Raw genomic sequence first — 21,466 nt, 5'->3', positions numbered from 1 at the left:
TCCACACACCCATAAAAGTATATTGTTGCTCTTCATCATAGATTGGCTTTCTGCACAGTCAATTTTGAGTCAAATGTCTTTATTTCCAAACTTAACATACAGTATTTCTACCTTTAGCTTCTGTAAACAGCAACGACGTCATGTGAAGAAGTAGCTTATCAAATGACCTCACGCGCTATTATATCGTTCATTATCTCATATAATTCCTATTGTTCCCACTTTATGGCTTGCCTAACTTTGCTACTAGCTATAGACCGTTGTCGTGTTACAATTTAACAATCTATACGCTACGGTTTAATAATGAAAGAGATCTCCATGCTATGAGATAATGGGGATATGTGACTCTCTTCTTTGTGCAATGTGTGGTCACACATAAAATGGAATATACGTCTTCCTTTATATTTATGGCATGTTGAGTATGAGAAGCGTCACAGCCACGCCCCCTAGCGGCAGCAAGCTCCAGTGGCGGACAGCGCCATTATCTGTAAAACAGCAGGTCAACACTGTTGAAGTAACTAGCTTTGAATACACTTATATTTCATGACAAATTGTAACTTAAGAAAACAGCCGATATATGTGGAGAAGGAGACCTCAGCCAACCGTTCACACTTACGCCATATCTTCAGAAAAGACGCTGGAGCCGCATGTTCCCCGTTTAGGAACTTTATTCGAACCGACACACAACAACAGCCGACCAATGAAACAAGAAATCTTTTAAGAAAAGCTGTGCATTGCCGCGTATTTTATGACTGAACTGCTGAGAGCGACACCTAGCGACTTCAGTAGGAAATGCAGCAAAAGTGGATATTGGAAATTTACCTCATTATCATAATTTATGTCACATGAATTATTGGCACATTAAACAGGTTGTGTAAAACTTTTTGACCCACAATGAATATGCATTATTTTTCATTACAAAATAAGTTCCTTCTGATGCAATTTGTGATATATCTTTATCTAAACATGGTGAGTTAAAGCGTAGATTTATTACGCTGGACCACATACAGTAACATGCGTCTAGAAGAGAGTTTTAATACTCGCCTGGAATGTACCATTGTCTAACTAAGCCATGAAACTCGGCAGAGATGGCACGTTGATCGCGTTGGCGTGGGACGTCATTGTGACAAGTGTCATTCCATGCTTGTTTTGGTATGGCAGCCTTTTTTGGGAAAAGGTGTCAGCTCTGCGCAAAGGCTTGTGCTTACTGTGATCATCTCTCGGTCATTCTTGACTAAGACTCTGGTCTTGCACCTGTGGCTTTACGGGAGGATGTTGTTGTGCGTCATTCATGCCAATGAGGGTTTTCCGAGGCGTGAAGATGTGTACAATGTCTGTGGAACGTAGGTCATATGTTGTTGAGTAGTTGATCGCACAGTGATGTTGTTCTGGAATTGTTTTGATTGTTGGTTTCTTTTGGAGATCTTGCTTTCCCTACAGGGGAGCCTGTGGGCTCGCCCAGGTTTGGTCCTGGGGCCATTCGCCATGGACCATCACATCACATCGCTTTGTTTCCGCTGATTAGTTTCTTCTGGCTTGTCTTGGGTTTTCTTACCAAGTGAAGCCTTGGGCTTGACCTAGTCGATCCAAGGACGTTGGGTGATCCAAGGATCTACTATCAAGGATTTAATGTTCTTGACTAGTTGGAGCTGCTCTCTCTTCGCCGAGTTTGATGTGCTTGCTTGTCTTGAACTTTGGGACGACCTGTTTGTTGGTATGGAGGAGATAGTGGCAGTCATGTGGATTTCCTTCTGGGTGGATTAGGTCACCATCTTGAATAGTTCATGTGATTGTGGATCAGTCGTTGTGTTTTGCTCATTTGCTGGTTGGAAATGGCGATATTGATTGGTTTGAAACAAAAACGAAACATCTGTCCGGTTGACTTTGGCTAATCAGTGTGGTCATCCATTTGGGCGAATTAGCTTGACGGATGAGAGATTATCGTTGAGTATATCTCAGTGTTTACAGTATGTTTGTTCCGGCCTGGGAAGGGTTCGCATTGTGGTGTTATGATAGCTCAGCGAGTTTCGTTCTGGTCTCCACTTTGTTCTGGATATGCAAACAGTAGGGGGTATATAATTAAGACTAGTGGAAAAGTCTTTGTCTGTACATGTTCATGGGACATCAAGTTATATATTATTAAGTTTCAGTTTATATTTGATTTGGTGAACTTGGTGGCAGGAGGGCTCGCAACCCTTGGTTCTCCCCAGTGTTTGATGCACCCTGCCTGGGTACAAGTTTACCTGTTTTGAATGTTATTCCGTTTCGGACAGTCCCGCAAAATTGGTCACGTCAAATTTTTATCAAGTTTTGTTTTGACCCAAACCAAAAAGGACGTCATTGTGACAATGTGTTTTTGCCCGTAAGTTTGTGGTTCGAAAGTCGGTCGAACTCTGGGCTTTGATGAGTTGATCTATTGGTTTGCAAGTCGGTTGAACTCTGGACTTATTGAGTTGATCTAATGGTTTGCAAGTCGGTTGAACTCTGGGCTTTAATGAGTTGATCTAAAACTGCAGAATCTAGTTGCAGCATTGTGGTTTACTTCTGCCCCCCGCCCATTGCGTTGACTGGGCTGAGAGGGGCAGAGGTGGTCCATCCATTGTGGGGCGTTCGCCCTGTTTCGCATCTGCAAAATCTAGCTGCAGCATTGTAGTTTCTGCTGTCCCCCGCCCATTATATAGACTGGGCTGAGAGGGGGCAGAGGTCATCCATTGTAGGACGCTGCTCTGTTTTGCATTTCAAGGGTTGAGACAGACAGTGGTGTCCATTTTGTCTGAGTGGAAATTTCCACTTGGGCTTGCTCCTTGGCAAATTTAGCAATTTAGTTTGAGAACCAGTAGCGCCCGGAGAGGCTGCCTAGTTTATTGGTTCGTACTTGGTTGTTCTTTAAGCGTGTCAGTTTGGTTACACGCCTTCAGTTACGTTACGTTTTCAACCCTTGCTGCCCGTGGAGTCCGTGGAGGCTGTCTGATTTACAGGTAGTGTTTTTCAGGGTCTCTGGCAGCTCTGTCTGCTCATATTTTGGTTCCTTTTTAGTTTTATTTGGTTCTAGTTAAAGCTGCATTATGAAGCGTCCTCTTTCAATAAAAGTTGCCGTGTACCGTGATCGGTTAACGTATGAACAAGTGTTTACTTTGCTGAGCGAGGTTTCGGCTCCCATGAGCAGCATTCAGGCTGTTCAGTCTCTGGGACCAAACTCATTCGACGTGTCATTTAGGTATGAATGTACTAAGTCTTCCTTGTCCGAGTTGTCCGCTGAGGAGGCTCGCGGTGCTTTTGTTCGGTCCAGAGTCAAGCAATTTGTCGAGGGGGAAAAATGTACCTCGTATTTTGTAAGCCAGGCCTCTTCCCGAAGTAGGCAGCGACGCATTTCTTCGGTCAGAGATTCTACTGGACGTGTTGTCCAAGATGACGAGGAGATTTTAGATGTTTTTAAGCTATTTTATGAAGACCTTTTTAGTGCTGAGCCTATTGATAAGTGTGAGGCGAATAACCTTTGTAACAATTTAGAAGGGTCTTTGGATCCTGATGAAGTCTCTTCATTAGAAGGTCCTCTTTCATTGGATGAGCTTTGGGCTGCATTGCGCAGTATGGAGAATAATAAGTCCCCTGGCAGTGACGGTCTCCCGAAGGAATTTTATGTCGCTTTCTGGGACGTCATTGCCGGGGATCTCCTCTCAGTTTTTGAGGAAGTTTTTTCGTCTGGCGAGCTCTCTCAGAGCCAGAGTTTTGGTGTTATTACTCTCCTTCCAAAAAAAGGGGACCCTCTGGACCCGAAGAACCGTCGCCCCGTCTCTTTGTTAAATTGCGATTATAAGATTCTTGCAAAGGTTCTTAACAATAGGCTTAAGATGGTTGCCGCCTCGGTCATCAGTCCTGACCAGACATGCGGTATACCAGCTGCAGGCCGGTCGATACAATGTAACCTACTTTTGATGAGAGATATCGTTACATATGTTAATATGAATAACTTTGACTGTGCGATCATTTCTCTGGATCAGGCCAAGGCCTTTGATAGAGTGAATATTGATTTTCTTCACTTGACTCTTGCGAAGATGGGTTTTGGCCCGGTTTTTCGCAAATGGGTTGCTATATTGTACCACAACATTACCAGTGCTGTTTCCGTCAATGGGTCGCTATCATCTTCTTTTTCTCTCTCAAGAGGTGTTCGGCAGGGGTGCCCTATGTCACCCCTGCTATACGCAATTTCTTTGGAGCCATTTGCCGCTACAGTAAGGGCCGACGCTGCGATTCACGGCCTCAGGTTGCCTGGTGGCCGTGAAGTTAAGATCTCGCAGTATGCGGACGATAACTCGGCTATTGTTACAACCGATGAGTCGATCCGCCGGCTCTTTGCTGTTATTGACATGTATAACAGAGGTTCCGGGTCTCTTTTAAATCTTGACAAATGTATGGGTCTCTGGCTAGGTAGTTGGAGGAAAAGACTCGATTGTCCGAAGAATTTTAAATGGACATCTGTATCCATACGTTTATTGGGAGGTACTTTTGGAAGTGTTAATATGCCTTTAGTCAACTGGAGGGAGAGGCAAGCTAAGTTTGAAGCGGTTCTGCGAAGGTGGGACAGCTTCTCTTTATCCTTCGCTGGCAAGGTTGTCGTCGTTAATAACCTTGCTTTATCTACTTTGTGGTATATTGCTCCTGTATTTTCTCCTCCCGAGTCAGTCGTCAAGGACATTACGAGAGCCGTCTTTAAGTTTTTCTGGAGTTCTCGTGCAGAACTGGTCTCTAGACAGACAGTTATGCTACCTTTGGACAAAGGTGGATGGGATCTCATTGATTTTGGAGTGAAGGCCAATTGTTTTTATTGTCGGCCGTTTACCAATATTCTTGACCGGCCGGATCTTCCATGGGTCCAGTTGGCAAAATATTGGCTGGGTTTTTTTGCCCGTCGTTTTGAACCATCATCGTGGTCTAACAGTTCCCCCCACTCTCCTGAGGCTCCACCTCACTATTCTTTGATGCGGAAGCTCACCTTGGAATTTGTTAATGCTTCTGCTTCGAAGACTTGGGACAAGATATGCACCGTGCAGTCTTTGTACAAAGCTGCCATTTTAGCTCGTTCTCATACCCCTTCCGCTTGTTTTTTAGAGCGGGGTGTTGATTGGTCACTTGTTTTTTCAACGGTGCATAACACTCTCCTTGAGAATAACCTAAAGGAGCTTTCCTGGAAGGTCGCACATGGGGCTCTCAAAACCAACTACTTGACTTGTTCGATTTGGCACAGAACTCCTTCCCCTCTTTGTCCGAGGAGAAACTGTAGAGCTACGGAGACCGTTACCCATGCCATCTGGTCTTGTGGCGAGGTGCTCCTGACCTGGACTTGGGTCGAAGGATTCATTAGGCGATGGGTGGTCTCTAGTTTTCGTGTTTCTCGCGCGGTCGCTCTCTATGGTGTTATGTCGTCTACCCTGAAGAAGTGTAAGAGAGATGTCTGCACCTACATTTTGGCCGTCGCTCGGTCTAAGATTTGGTGGTCCAGGTGTCAGGCTCTCTTTGACAATAATTTCGTATCTCACATTGAGCTGGTGTCTCTAATCAAGGAGGCTCTTAGGTTTAAACTCAAGATGGAGTTTGTTCGACTTGGTTCTGAAAGTTTCTTGGCTGAGTGGTGCCAATCTGTTAGATGGGCAAGTGTGCGGACGGGAGTTTTGGTTCTACGTTTTTAGAGTCCTTGTCGTAGTAGTCTTTGTTTGGTGCTACAGTCTGTCTTTGCTATTGGTGGATTGTCTGTTAGATGTTCAGTGTGTGTGGTCAGTCCTTCACTATGGTGTTCCCCTTCTACTCTCTAGTCCTCTTTATAATTTCCAGTTTGCTTTGATGTGTCGTTTCTTGGCAGAAGGTTGGGCGGGTGCAAGTCTGCCTCGAGTGGAATGGCACATCCTTTTTCTTTGTTTCCATTCATGAGTTGTTTCTTCTTATATTATGATGGTTTTCAGTTTTGTCTCTGTCTGTATTACTAAAACTGTTTGTATACCCAAAATAACAAAGGGCCTTTGGAAGGGGCTTTGGAAGGGCTGGGTTAATATTGCTTGAACCATTGATCCATCCAACCATTCAACCATGTAAATAGTGGGCATAAGGCATTGCCGCTGGCGCGGCAATGCAAAAAAGTAAGATGGACTGTGTACGGGTAACGTTATATTGTTCATAGTCACAACCAAATTAGTCGATAGGGATGGTTGAATTTCTCACTCTCACTTACTCTGTCCCGTAGCTGGTGGCCGTAGGAGTTTACACATTTGCAAATTTACAAATGGATAAATTCAATATTATATTTTCCAATGTAGAAATATAAACATCCACCATATAAATCTATATAGAGCTGAATACTGTTACATTTACATATGTAACGTTACTGATTTAGAAGTTGCCTGCTTTACGGTCGCGTTTTCAATAGTACAAAGATCGCAATAAGATAGATTTAGATCTATATAAGTCACAACAAGGTATATTTGATTTTATGTCACATAGTATTTTTTTTACAAATTTCTTTCCTTTGCTTTGTTCGCTTCCTCAAATTTGTTTCCTTTGTTGGTTTTCTCCAAAGGCAAAAAGCACAAACTACCCCCTCCCCGCAACCCTATAGACTTCTACCTTAAACACTTACCTATACCCTGGCTGGTTGTAGTGTTGGATGGACCGCCTAAAACAACACCAAAAGAAGATTATCAATTTCAGCTAGCAATGTTGATACCACATGCCTATATCAGGCAACCATGTGCGACGCAAACGATTATTACTATTAGTGTTAGTGAAGGCAGTCAGTACTCACCTCCGGCGCCATTGCCATTGGGAGCATCAGTTGTTAACGTTACAGACGGGTTACCTGGGAACAACAAGGGTACAGACTCATCATCAGGGGTTTGCTTCAACCTTTAGCTTAGTTTTTTTTTTAATTAATTGGATCTGCCAAATCTATTTGTACAAGAATCACAATGCAGGATAAAACATGCCATTTCAGGCATCAAAGTAGACATATAAAAGTCTATGCTGGAAGATTTATAACAGGATTATGAATCGAAATGTCACATACTGTACACATCAGTGCATGTTTGTGTCGATTGTTAGGTCTTTATCCATCATTATCTATTAGTAAACATCATGCATGCCCAGTTTCCATCTATATCTTTATACTGAGTCCTTACCGCACAGCTTGTCGGAACAGTTGTCGTTGCCGTTTGCGCACTGGGTACAGGGTGTGCCGCTGATGTAGGGCTTCTGTCCGACAAAGTTTCCACTATAGACAAATACGGAAAAAAGCCAAGGTTCTTTAACGTATCACATAACAGGATACTTCTCAATTGCCCGCTATGAAAGTGTGAAAAGTTCCACTCATCGAAAGGCGGATCTGGAAAGCGCAAATGGATATTGTACTACCGACTTACGATGGAGCATAGTTGCACACCACCAGGTTGGCGTTACTCCAGTTGACTGTGCCGAGAGTACTGCAGAGTTTCACGCCGCACCCAAGCTTCTTACTGGTGGCCCAAACAACCTGGTGGGAGGCATCTTCATGAACAACAGTGTGTCAAGGAAGAATTCACACACGCCCACGCGCGCGCACACGCATAAGTGCAAATTGCACCTATACGCACACTCATGCATACATACACACACATACGCCCGCACACACACACACACACACATACACTCACGCCAACACAGACACAGAGAGACACACAGATACACACACACACACACACACACACACAAAGACACACACACACGCACACACACACACACACACACACACACACACACACACACACACACACACACACGCACACACACACACATACACACACGGTATCGCCCAGTCTTCAATAATATTTTTGCTGAATGAAGTATGGCCTTACCTGTGTATAATGTCCGCACACAGCGCCAGACCTGCAGGAGTTGCTGCTGTACGTGTAGTCAGACACCTCACTGTGCCAGTTCTCGGTTTCACTGCCAGCAGTGTAGCTGTGGGTTTAAGTCTGATAGATCTAAAACATGTGCATATCGTTCAGCATAAAGAGTGCATAAGGCAAAAGCAAAGTTTATAGACGACAGCCTCTGCAGCCTCGATATTTTATACGAGAGTAAAAAAACAGAATGGGCAAAAAAGATAACTAAATTATCCAAATAAACACCATAGACGTTGTAACAGCAATTGTAGTGACAAAATATTGTATCATTATGAGCCAACAGGTCTTCTATTCCTGTATTTAAGAAGTGCACAAAGTGACACTTGTGTGGTAGACTCATTTACCAAGTTGGAAACCTGTACCGGTGTACACTCAAGGCTACCACGGGGTACCACAGTCATTTCTAGAAACTAACGTTACCTAACTAGTTTCACTTCTACAACTACAGTCAATGCAACCACACGACCTATTTGCAAATACATGTACATAATAGATCTTGTGTGTTACATAATTCTTATTCATTAAGATTTTTGCACGAAGATGGTACTATGGTTGACGTGATACAAACACTTGTCATAGAGTGGGAAATAAATTGGTCACCCTTAATGTGGAGTTTTAGTCGTGCATCATGAAATCTCTATAGCTGGTGTCTCACTTGACTGCTCGTCGGTTTGCGCCCGGAAAGCATGGCGTAATTTGGCCCAGTCCTTTGAGACACCCGCGTAACAATCTCGTCATTCTATAAAAGTATATACAGGATCAAGCTGCATTCAGTAACTTGTAAAGCTTAAGGTTCCAGACCTTCCAGTGCCGGCGTAGATGTTCTCCCCCACAGACCCGGCATAATTGTCCCCACGGTTGGAGTTGTGTGCGAAGTCACAGCCGTCAGCCCAGTCCTGAGCTATGGTCGCCAGGCTATCGTCCCACTCCTGATGGGGACACATGACACACAGTCGTCATCATTATTATTCTTATAACTATAATGATTATCACAGTCATAGTTATAACACTTATCAAGTCGTTAAATTCTTGTTAACATGGCATCCTACTTGACCAGTGTCACACGAAAATTGCGGTGGATGTGATAAACTCATCTTGAGCCAACCAATCATAACCGTGCCAATCTTCTGTCCCCTGCGAGATGTTATCTTCCGGAAACATGTGGTGGGTGATATTTCCAGAAAACACTCTTCACTGGTCAGTTTAGGAAACAAGTTCTTCCTGTTTTGCAACAACACTTCTTTTTATTATCGGAACACTTCAAGCTGGCTCATTATGTGTGGTCTACAAAGCTAATACACTAGTTACATCACTGGTGGATAGGTCTTGGTAATGGAGAGAGGAATTAAACATCATTCAGTTGCATTTTTTTCATTTGCCATATATGTATATATATATATATATATATATATATATATATATATATATATATATATATATATATATATATATATATATGTGATAAATCATATATATATATATATATATATATATATATGATAAATGAAATTACAACACGATGTGCCTTAAAGGCACGGTAAGAACTTTAGTGCTAAAGTCAGGGAGGCTGAATACCAATTATCATTATTTGGACATGACCTCGTACTATCTGTACACCATGTGCCTAGATGTGTTATATCCTTATGCTATAAGTTGTTATGGTGGGGGTGTTACAGCGACATAAATGGGTGGTTAGGAGAACTGTGGTTAGGCCACTTCGTCAAGATAGCTCCACCCAAACGCAATTTACTTTTTTTTCTTCAAGCTTGATTGACTTAAAAATGTCTGATATGGATGTATAGGTATGATTTATGCATAGCATCCATTGGCATAATACCGGTCGGTTTACTGCAATTTCTCAAGCAATGCTAATTTGGCAAATGATCAACGCATCATTTTCTCCAGTTACATGTTGCTGTTACAGCTTACCTTTGCCACTTCTTCTGTGTAAATTATTTTGTCTCTCTGGTCCTGCTAAAAACATAATATCGTAATTGGAACACACCGCGGAATTGCACGGAGAACGGGCGCGTGGTTGGAAGGGGGTGCACTATACCGGCCGGATGAAACACGGCACAATTAACTGCCGCTATATACCTTTATACATCCTCTGTTGTTCCTTTCTTTCCTGTTAGTAGTTGCACAAAACAAAAATCTGCATGAGCATACAAAAAGTCATGAGAAAATGGGCGTATACTGACAAGAATTTTCATTTAATTTTGGTCCGTCACAACCGCTATGACGTAAAACTTTACTGCTGGCCGTAGCATTAAAAATGGCGGGAAAATGGCGGCGTACGTTCAATTTGCCCCATTCAGCCGTAAATCCGGGCGATAATGCAACGGTTCCTCACACTTTTACACGAGTTGTAGGTCACCAAAAGAAATTCAAGATTGCTGTTGAATCATGCTCGTCTTGTGCCGTGAGCACATGTGATTATTATCTACAAATCTGGCGATGAACGTGACAGTGTGTTTGTCCCACGACGAGCTCACCTGCCCCGAAAATGACCTGAAAACTTTTGGCCTTGTTGTCTTCGAATGCATTGTTATCGATGCTTTGTAAATTATGTATTGGACACCTAGATGTCTGAAGTGTGCATACCTCAGAAATAACTATTGTTGCATGTGTAGATCTCTTTAAGTTCCACTATTTTTAATCGACCGGTATAAGGCTTATGACCGGTATTATGCCAATGCATGTTACATACCTGTATAAAATACTTTGTACTCATACTTTGTACTCATATGAGCTATTCTTTTAGCTCTGTCTCTCTATATGTAATGAGTTCAACCCATCCCATAATGGCCATATTCTCACGATCTAGTTATATTGAACAAAATATCGCAAGAAAGTTTCAATCACCCATTGTTCGACTGTATCTAACATGTTAACGTCAAGGTGCTTCACTAGACAACAGTTTAGGATGGACGAAAGGCACACCGCTGAGCAAATAACGATGACAGAGGAGAAAGCCCTCACCATATACTCCATGTTGGTAGCTGTGGGGTTGACGGCTTTCCTGTAGTTGTTGTGGGCCTGTAAGATCGTGTTGATCTGTTCTTGGGACATGTCTGTGGCGCCAAGACACCCTTTCAGAAACAGCAGAAGGGCGGCTACACTCAAGACCTGCATGTTTTCTTAGGCCGTTGGCTTCGTCTGTTCTGTTCCTCTGTAAGGAGAGAAATATGTTATGTTAAAGTTTAGTCGTCACCGTGTTTATAAAACATCGTCAAAAATGTGGGCGGTGCTAAGGTGGGCCATCTGCGGCAGCCACCCACTCCCTGACAGGCTCTGTGGGCCGACTTTTCCGTCCGGAAATGTCAGGAACTGCTGAATCCTGTCACAACATTGCAGGCATTAGCGAAGACGCTTACATATTCTCACAGTGCTTGTCTGGAAACTTAAGCCTCCATGTCGGCATGTTTCGCCAAGACGCACGCTAACTGACCTAGCTTTCTCTCCTAGATTTCACATTCACCTGTTTCTCCTTATAAATGTATTTCTATAATCTTTTTCATACAAAATCTTGCCTGCGACACTGTCTAGACCTGGTAGGCTGCCAATACTGTCGTGATTACTTCTAAACCGAAGACCGAGTCGTCTAACACTGATCAGAGGACCTGTGCCTATTGATATGAAAGAGCCACCTGTCGAACACTCTTCTAAATAGGGCGAAACGATGACATCCCAACTAACACATACTGTGACCACGGACGTTACCAGTATGTTATACTTGATTACATACAGGTCAAACCTTTCTATCGGACCATTTGTCATCGACTAGATAAACCCTATAAGTATGACGTTGCCATTAGTAACGCCAAAACAATGAAGGGTTAAAAGGGTATAATTATTTCCCTATTCATAATCAGACACCATGTTTAAAAGGGATTGGCCTCAATGGAAGATGGAATACAAAGTGACACAAATCACTTAATTACTCCGTGATTAGTTCCGAGCAGGTCTTTTCGCCGTGTTTTGCGTACTGGTCTGGTGTTGTTGTCTGCAAATGGACGGTGCTGATATGTTGTCTTGTATTTACTCGTAAATTTGTGTCGTGTTCAGCAAGCGTATGTACCTATGTACTACTAGTGACTCGTGACTTCCTTCGGGCTATTTCAGTGACATTCTGGTGGGCAACATTCTTACAAGTTCACACCAATAAACAGTAAGCTGACAGTTTCGAAAAGAAATAACGATTGCCCTTCTGTCACTTTACAGACTCTGTTATATTCAAGTTGTATCAAGTTACCAATATAACTTTATAATTAAGGCGCAGTCACGCACGTCCTACGACTTTTACCGTACGGATACAACTGACTTTCAGCTGTGACACTACCGACGTTCAACAAGAGACAACTTTTTCGCCACAAGGTGGCTGAAATGTGTACAAACATATGCACGACTGCACCGAGAATGTTCTTATATGCTGCAGTTGCTCTGTCATTCAGCATAAGTGACAGCTTTTGCCATGTCGACACGTTTCAGTATTAAACCATGCAGACACGGAGACGCAACATCGCAATGTCACATGATACAGGTTATGTACTTACTTGTCAAGACGTTTTCTTGCCTCTCCTTCTGTCAGAGCGAACCGCGCTGGTAGTTTATTTGCACTGATGCCTACTCTGTGTTATCCGAGAAGACTGAAATGTACACAGTGTTTTGGCATCAAAACATACACTACCCACCTGACATGGTCTGGACAATGGTGAAGGCGTGGTCACGGTACCCTGGTGAATTCTGGGGGAAGTTTCAGTAGTTCTTTATGTAGACATGTCAAGTTTAAAAAATACTAACCGTTCTGATTAAACGCCCATTTTGCATTTGTTCGTGATATTGAGAGACCTAGACGTACTTCTCAACTGTTAATAGTTTGAATTCTACGTTAGGCCATGTTAATTTGATTACATGGATGAAATCCATGCGTGCATCAATTTCGGCCGTTTTCAAAGTTTTCAACTATGCTTTAAAATCATACAAAGCAGCTTCAAAAGGAGCAATTGTATGCTTTGGATGAAACACACGCACACACACACACACACACACACACACACACACACATATGTGTGTGTGTGTGTGTGTGCGTGTGTGTGTGCAACAACAACAACAATAGCAACGCCATGTATTTCTACAACAGTAACAGCAACAACTGCTACTTCGAGTAGAATTGTTCTAAACTTTTCTAGACTTCAGAAATGCGTTTGACAATATTATAGTATCATCACAACCATCATTCTGTAGTAGGTAACGGGGTTAAACCTTTTGAGGAGTTTCGACAGCGTCGTTTATTTATGTGCTTTTGAGCCTGTCTTATGATAATTACCTAGCTATCAACACACTCTTTGCTTCTGGAAGATCTGTTTATCCTAATTTTGAGTCCTAAAGCTGGAGCATGCACGACGTTATTTCCATATGGGCATTCTTTACCTTAAGCAGCCTTTAGGCGGTACCTTAATACCCCTTTATTTGTAGTACCTGGTTACAGGGAAAGGGATGACATGGTAGCTCACTGATTGGCAAGTAATGTGGGAAAGCTTGGCTCGAAAATCCTGAAGTAAAGCTTCCAATAATACTACCAGGGTTTGGCTTTGTCCCAGTTGTGTTAGTTTTCAAAACATCTGTCGTAATTTCGGAAATCGCACGAGAGGAGTTTCTGCTAACGCTCAACTGCTTTAGAAAACAAACTACTCAGTCGTATCCAGTTATTGGATCATTATAGTGATATGCCAGTTGGGCAATTTCTTTAGAAAAAATAACTCTGTTGGAAAGCTTCGTGTATATATCAAGTCACAAAGTGGATGAATCATAACTCTATCATTTGTGCATAAGGGTTTCCGGTAATCATCACAGTCAAGTACGCCCACAGAAAGTACAGCGGAGGTCTTCGCAGTAAGTATTTGGAGATCTTCTGTGTGCATTGTGTTGTCACATATAAAATGGAATGTACGTCTTTCTTTATATTTATGGCATGTTGAGTATGAGAAGCGTCACAGCCACGCCCCCTAGCGGCAGCAAGCTTCAGTGGCGGACAGCGCCATTATCTGTAAGACAGCAGGTGAACACTGTTGAACTAACTAGCATGGAATACATCTTTTTGAAAAACGTTAACATCAGGAAAAAGCCGGCCAATGAAAAAAAGTAAGAGGGATTGAGCACGGGTATATGATTCATAGTCACAATCTTAACCAAATTACTAGTACTCGATAGTGATGGATGAATTTATAAATGGATAAATCTAATATTACATTTTCCAGAATATAAGGTGAAATATAAAACTTCCATATAAATCTATATGGAGCTGAATACATTTGGATGCTTTGGATACTGCTACAGTTACACACGTACTGATTTCGAGAAGCTGCTTGCTTTACGATCGCAATATGACAAGATAGATGTAGACTTCCCGATTGAACAAAATTGCAAAAAGGTATATTCTTCTACTTATGTGCACTGGCATGACATGATATTTGTGTCACTAGTATTTTTTTGCCAGATTTGCCTTTGCTTTGTTCACTTCCTCAAATTTGTTTCCCTTTGTTGACTTTCTCCAAGAGCACATGTTAGCTGTAAATACCCCCTCCCCGCAACACAGACTTCTGCCTCAAACACTTACCAATACCCTGGTTGGTTGTGGTATTTGATGGACTGCCTAAAACATCACCAAAAGAAGGTTATCAATTTCAGCTAGTAATGTTAATACCGAATGTCTATATCAAGCAATCTTGTGCCACGCAAACGATTATTCGCCCAGGAGGTTATTTTTCGGTTATGGCATGCTGTTGTGTCTCTACATGTAGGTCAACAGCATATATGATTTTTGACAAAGCACTATGAAAGTTGCGCTGGAAAGTATCACAACAGTGTACATAATTTCATTATCACCTTTGCCAAGAAGTTTATGTTTTTGGTAGCGTTCTGGGGAACGCACATTCATACAGTCGTTTGCTATTGGGGTAGGTACTCTTTAGTCTCTCTCTCGGCTTCAGTAATACATGAGTAAAGGCATGACTATTTGTCGAGGGGATGTGTTCGCGGAACTCTACTAGTTCTTCAATGTTGCTTGTATCGGGGTACAGGGCACCTGGGAAGTGATCGGCGTTTCTCAGTGCGTATCCCACTGATAATGACATCAGCTTAAATGTCTTTTCGTCTGACGAGAAAGACGCGCTTATATTGAAAGCTGTATCAAAACTCAATGTCACTTTCCTGTTCGCAAGAACAGGAAATGGATATACATGGAAGATGGCGTCGCTGGGTCTGAAGCTCCTGCGTGTGCTGTAAAAAGTTGTCAAAAAACGGGCCTAAACCTTCACGACGTTTACAGAGAAGTTATTGTACAACTAACGTACCAATGGAGAAGTCGGAAGGTGTCAGGACCCGGGAGAGTAGGAAAAAGGGCGCTGAAACTGATAGCGTTGTCGCAATGAGGGAGGGCGACTCGGTCGCCATTATGGGTGAGCTAAGGGCACTCAACAAGAAGTTGGATAGCATGCAGTCCACCTTTGAAAAGCAGCTCAACAGCAAAGTTGACAGCCTCCGCTCATCCCTAGAAAAGTTGATGACTGAAACCGGAGAATCCCTGAAAGCTGAGCTTGAGAAGAAAACCAAGGAAATCCGGGATGACTTCGACATGGAGATTGGTCGGCTGAGAAGTCGTGTGGAAGCCGTGGAGGCGAAGCTCGGAGGTCCGAGTCCTAAGCCTGGCAACTTCGACCCCGATGAGTCTGTCATCGTGTCGGGCCTACCGTACGAGGAGGAAGAGGACATCCAGGAAAAGGTGGAGAAGCTGCTTGCCGACGGACTGCAATGTGACGTGGACGTGGTAGCGGTGGAGAGAACGAAGCCGAGAGGACGAGGCCCCGGTGTGGTGAAGGTGCAGTTCCGATCCGTCCGGGAGAAAGTCGCGGTGCTCAGGGAGAAGCAGAAGTTGAAGAACCATAACGCATATGAGAAGGTGTACCTACGATCTGCTAAATCCCACACCGACCGTCTTATAGAACTGAACTTCAAAACACTCCTCCGAGAGATTCCTGGCGGCAACGACTACTTCATCACCGGAAGCGGGCGGTTAAAGAAGCGCGAGCCCCGTGATACTCCCACCGACAACAGTACGTCTTCACAGCGGTGAGAGCACGATGCCCAGCCAACACGGGATCAGATCCGCCTTGTACATTGGAATGTCAATGGATGGACACCTCTGAACTGTAAGTTAAGAGAAACTGTGTTGCACTATTTGTCTCCAGATATTATATCAGTGAATGAAACACATCTAAAAGGCAACGATGTAATTGAACTGAACGGTTACACTTGGTATGGTCAAAACAGAGTAGTCCACCACAGGGCCCCCAAGGGCTCTGGCGGTGTTGGTATATTTGTAAAGAGTGAACTGTTAGACCATTACAAAATTGCTGTTCTAGATAAGGAAGTAGACGGAATATTGGGTCTGCACTTTGAACATCGCCTTTCCGAATACACCTTTGTTGTGTTTTCCTGCTACTTGTCCCCTGAGCAGTCTCCATGGGGACGAGATGCTAACAAATTTCTGAGTCACCTGTTGTGTCAGATGTATGCACTAGAAGATGTCGATAATATTATCATATGTGGGGATTTGAACAGTAGAACAGGTGAGCTTGATGACTGTATTATCGATGTGGATGGAATTCCGCCACGTGAGATACTTGACACTAGTGTAAACAATCATGGCGCTAGCTTAATCGAATTCTTGAAGGACTCTAAGATGTGTATGTTGAATGGAAGATTTTCCCCAACAAACAACAATTTCACCTCTGTCTCGCCAAAAGGAAAGGCAGTTGTAGATTACGTTATATCGCCCCATGATTGTCTTGATAATTTCTCTGAGTTCAATGTGTTGAGTCCAACTCACCTGGTAGAAAAATGTGGCACTTCCTGTATGGAGCTAATAGGTGATCGTTGTAGACTACCTGATCATTCTGTGTTGCTTGTAACTTTTTATGTAGAAAGCCAGTCTGTGGATAACGTTTCTCCACAATTAGTAAAGTCACTTCGTAAACGCAGAATCGTGACGGAGAACTTTCTGAGTTCAGAGATAAGTCGTAGAGCGTTGTTAGGTCTCATAGACAGTTTACAAGTGGTGCAGAAGACTCAGCAGAGTATTGACGTGTGGTACAACTCACTTTGTGAGGTTATTTACAGTGATTGTGATGCTAATCAGACTGGTACAAATGCAAATACACCTCGGTCTAGGAGGTTACATAGCCCGGGAAAACCTTTCTGGAATGCAGAGCTCGACGAGCTCTGGGTCCAAATGAGGGATGCAGAACGTGAATACGTTAGATGCAAGGGAAACAGAAGATGTAAGGCCGCTCTTAGGGATGTCTTTAAGTGCAAGCAATATGCATTTGATAAGAAACTCCGTGTTTATAAACGAAAGTACCAAAGAGGACAGGCAATGGAGCTTGAGGTTCTGAAAACTAATAATCCTCAAAGATTCTGGAACGAAGTAAACAAGCTGGGACCAAAGAGAAGCGCTAAAATCCCCATGAAAGTCTCGGACGAAACTGGAAATCTGATGGAAGAAGTAGATAAAGTCCTGGAAAAATGGGAAAAGGATTTCAGCAATTTATTTGCTGGCAATGATGGTGTGGGTAAATTTGATGATGAATTTCTGCAAGAGATTTGTGCTCTTAAGCTTCGTCTAGAAAACGAAATGAATGAGATTTCTTATAACCCTAATGAGTTCCTGAATGCACCAATCACTCTTGATGAGATTAAAGCAGCTGTGGAGAATGCTAAAACAGGAAAAGCAATAGGAGCAGATGAAATCTCTAACGAGATGCTAAAAGCGCCAGATATGCTTAATACTTTGCATATACTTGTACAAACCTGTTTTGAAAGTGGCCTCATCCCTTCTGTGTGGTACAAGTCCATTATAAAGCCAATCCCCAAGTCTTCAAAAAAAGATCCAACAGTCCCGTTAAACTACCGTGGTATAAGCCTAATGAGTACGGTATATAAACTTTACTCGTGTGTGCTGAACAATAGGCTTACCCAGTACTTAGAGAGCTCAAACCTACGTGTGGACGAACAGAACGGGTTCCGTAGGGCCAGAGCGTGTATAGATCATATATTCACAGTATGTACGGTGAGCAGGGCCCGGATGGAGCAGGGGAAGGCTACCTTTGCCTGTTTCATTGATTTCCAGAAGGCTTTTGACTGGATAAACAGAGACCTTTTAGCCTATAGACTAATACAGAACGGTATTGATGGGAAATTTTATAAAGCTATAATGACTCTCTATAAGAACCCAGTAGCATGTGTAGAAGTGAATGAGTACCAGACTAAATGGTTTCCCACCCCCTATGGAGTTAAACAAGGGGATGTTCTGTCACCAACCTTATTTGCTATGTATGTCAATGATCTTGCTCAAAAAGTTAAAGAATCGGGGCTGGGTGTCAGACTTGGTGATATGACTTTAAGCTTGTTGTTGTATGCAGATGACATCATTATTTTAGCAGAAAATGAAAATGAATTGCAAGAAATGTTAAACATTGTTGCTGAATGGTGCTCTAAGTGGAGACTGATGATAAACCAAGGAAAAACACAAATCATGCACTTTAGGAAAAAGGGAGCAAGAAGGACTTCTTACGAATTCTATTTTGGAGAGACAAAGATTGATCTTGTGAGTTCATACAAGTATTTAGGCCTCCACTTAGACGAGCACATGTCCTTTACCTCAGCTGCGAGTGTTCTCGCTGACTCTGCGGGAAGAGCCCTAGGGGGCATTCTCGGTAAAGTTAAAGCTCTGAGAGAACTTGGTTACCACGCATATACACAACTCTACGAGTCGTGTGTTTGCCCTATTCTTGACTATGCCGCAGGTGTCTGGGGATGTAAGAAATACGATAAGTGTTCTGTGGTCCAGAATAGGGCAATACGGTGTTTCCTAGGTGTACACAAATTTGCACCCATCCTTGCCATAACAGGAGACATGGGTTGGATGCCATGCGAAATAAGAGGGAAAGGAGCAGTAATCTCCTTGTGGAATAGACTTATCAATATGCCTAATGACAGACTTACCAAAAAAGTCTTTATGTGGGATTTGCAAAGCCATGGCCCTTGGAGCAAGGATGTACAGAGAATATTTGTTAGTGTTGAACAGGAACACATTTTCCTAAACAATCTAAGGGCTAATACAAAGCAAATAAAAGAGAAATTGTTTGATTTGTACCAAGAAGATTGGGCCTCTGACATATGGCTAAAACCAAAACTTAGAACCTATAGATTATTTAAGGATGCTTACTGTACTGAACATTATGTTACAATGAACCTGTCTAAAAGCAAAAGATCCCTTTGTGCGCAGTTTCGAGCAGGGATATTACCACTGTATATTGAAACCGGGCGGTATCAAGCAATACCTGAAGAAAATAGAATTTGCACAATGTGTAGCCTGGGTGAGGTAGAAAGCGAGACACATTTTCTCTTCTACTGCCCTTTTTACGACGACTTACGAGAAAGTATCTTTTGTAAAATGTTTGACAAATGTCCAAAGGTCATATGGGAAAGGGATGAATTCAGAATGAAATGGTTGTTTGAAGAGGGGGTCTCCGAAATTTCTAACTTTATACGCAAAGCTTGGAACAAAAGGAAAAGACAATTATACACATGAATACACAACCTGTCCACTTATGTACAACTATTAGTGTACTATTACATTTTCCTTATTTTCTGTATAAACTCTGCTCTGTTTAGCTCTGCGAAACCCTTGTTTGATGTCCTGATCTATGCCTTATTTATGCCTATATATTATGATTTGATACCTGGTCTGTTATTCAATTTATATACTGGTTACCGATTTTATTTCAGTCTACTACTATGTTTTTCCTTATGTTCTGTATAAACTCAGCTCTGTTTAGATTTATGAAACCTTTGTTTGGTGGTTTTGATTTATGTGATTATGATTTGATATCTGGTCTGTTATCCGATTTGTTTAATAGCAACCGATTATGTTCTTGACGCTCTTCTTGTTATAATATCCATATGTTCAATTATGATTTATATTATGTGTGTCTTATAAGCCCACGTGGGCTGGGCGTTCAAACGCATGACACGTTAATAAAATTCATTCATTCATTCATTCATTCATTCATGCAGTGTTCAGGTTGCCGTGGCCGCCAAGAAAAAACTTGGAACTCGTTCCGCGAAAAGATAAAAAAACTTGAAGACGAAATACTAGGTATGTAAGACGTATCCATCTCAGTCATGACCCCGGCGAGTCATTAATCACAATCTACTGCCAGTTCCTAACCGGAGCAGTCATAACGTTAACTGTAACGTTACCACCCTAAATAAATTGAGCTCTACTCCCAAATGGCATCATGTTCTGAGTAACAAGATACAGAAAATACACATTGACAAATACATTCCCATCACCTCATTTATTTCTATTGTATTGAAAATGATACATTAGTTAGTGAGTACTGTCATAAACTGATGTGATCTTCCAGATGTTTTCGATTCTCATCTGCTTCAGTATGGAAACGTCTCTTTTCAGACACAACACAAAATACACAGTAAAATGATGGCCCGAAAAATATGTATTTTCAAGGCCGTGAAATGGGAACACATTTTTCTCCTCCGTATCACAATGATTTGTCCTAATACACATGTGGCAAAATATGTACCAATTATTCTGATGATGAATCATATTTCTTTTTTCATAACTCTAATAATATAAACATATGTCATTTCAACATTTACATTGTGTCCCTTGATAAGTAATGCAGCACGCACCTAGATCACTATCAATTTGCTTAAGTACTACAGTAACACCATATAACCACCAATGTGGATCGTGTAAAAGTGTCAAGCACTAAATATGATAGCCTCTCTATATAGTCTATACCACACCTTATTGAAACTAGCATTGATCACCCTTTCTAAATTTGATTTGATTCAATGGATGACAAAGGCATGCTTAGTGATTGTGGATTTTGATCTTTGAAAAACAGCATGTTTCCTTCTTAAAAACATTAATTGCTTTATCATGATTGTATCTCACCTAGGGTGTTTTTTATTCAGACATTGACATTTCATGTGTAATATGGCATTGAGTATAATTGTATGTGACTGGCATCGAGAATAATCGGGAGAGAGTTGAGATGATAAGCGATATTCAGCTACAGGTTACAATCATGGTATCAATTACCATGGTTACAATATACTCAATAATATGACCGTTCAAGCTGAATGGTGGACACTTGATGACGAAAGCGGTCCTCGTCAATTGTACCTTGTACAGTCAATTTTGTTTTCATATGGTTCCAAGTGCCAGAATGTTATATATAGTTCGTCGTTGTTCTATCATTTTGTTCCTTCATTTCTGAACACCAGCAGCCATTTTGTCCATCAAACGCTAGTAAGTTGATTGGTTGCAATTCATTTATTCATTTGATAAACTTTGACTAACGTTAATACAAAATGTTTAATTTGTCATCAAAGAAATCATAGCAGAGCTTAAAGATGCTGGATGCTAAGCTGTACCGCAATTCTAATAT

The 21,466-nt window shown here is 42.0% G+C and overlaps 1 protein-coding gene across 4 annotated transcripts; it reads right to left on the bottom strand.

Annotated features, from left to right (window-relative positions):
* Nucleotides 1-67: 67 nt before the first annotated feature.
* On the bottom strand, nt 68-12,613 carry LOC118413520 (peptidase inhibitor 16-like). Of its 4 annotated transcripts, none has more exons than XM_035817009.1 (9): nt 12,482-12,613; nt 10,908-11,097; nt 8,727-8,854; nt 7,875-7,980; nt 7,404-7,513; nt 7,164-7,255; nt 6,791-6,844; nt 6,626-6,661; nt 68-482 (listed from the first exon to the last, which is right to left on the bottom strand). In XM_035817009.1, the coding sequence occupies exons 2-9, from the start codon at nt 11,058-11,060 to the stop codon at nt 403-405; spliced, it is 759 nt and encodes a 252-aa protein (XP_035672902.1). In that variant the 5' UTR covers nt 11,061-11,097; nt 12,482-12,613; the 3' UTR covers nt 68-402. The 4 variants fall into 4 exon arrangements, with proteins under 4 accessions (XP_035672902.1, XP_035672905.1, XP_035672903.1 ...); XM_035817012.1 differs by lacking the exon at nt 12,482-12,613 and adding an exon at nt 11,674-11,691; XM_035817010.1 differs by lacking the exon at nt 12,482-12,613 and adding an exon at nt 11,576-11,687.
* Between the last annotated feature and the right edge of the window lie 8,853 nt (nt 12,614-21,466).

Source organism: Branchiostoma floridae, chromosome 4, assembly GCF_000003815.2.
Source record: "Branchiostoma floridae strain S238N-H82 chromosome 4, Bfl_VNyyK, whole genome shotgun sequence".
Taxonomy (NCBI): Eukaryota; Metazoa; Chordata; class Leptocardii; order Amphioxiformes; family Branchiostomatidae; genus Branchiostoma; species Branchiostoma floridae.
Note: the sequence above shows the minus strand (reverse complement) of the source record. Positions and strands in the feature narration are given on the sequence as shown.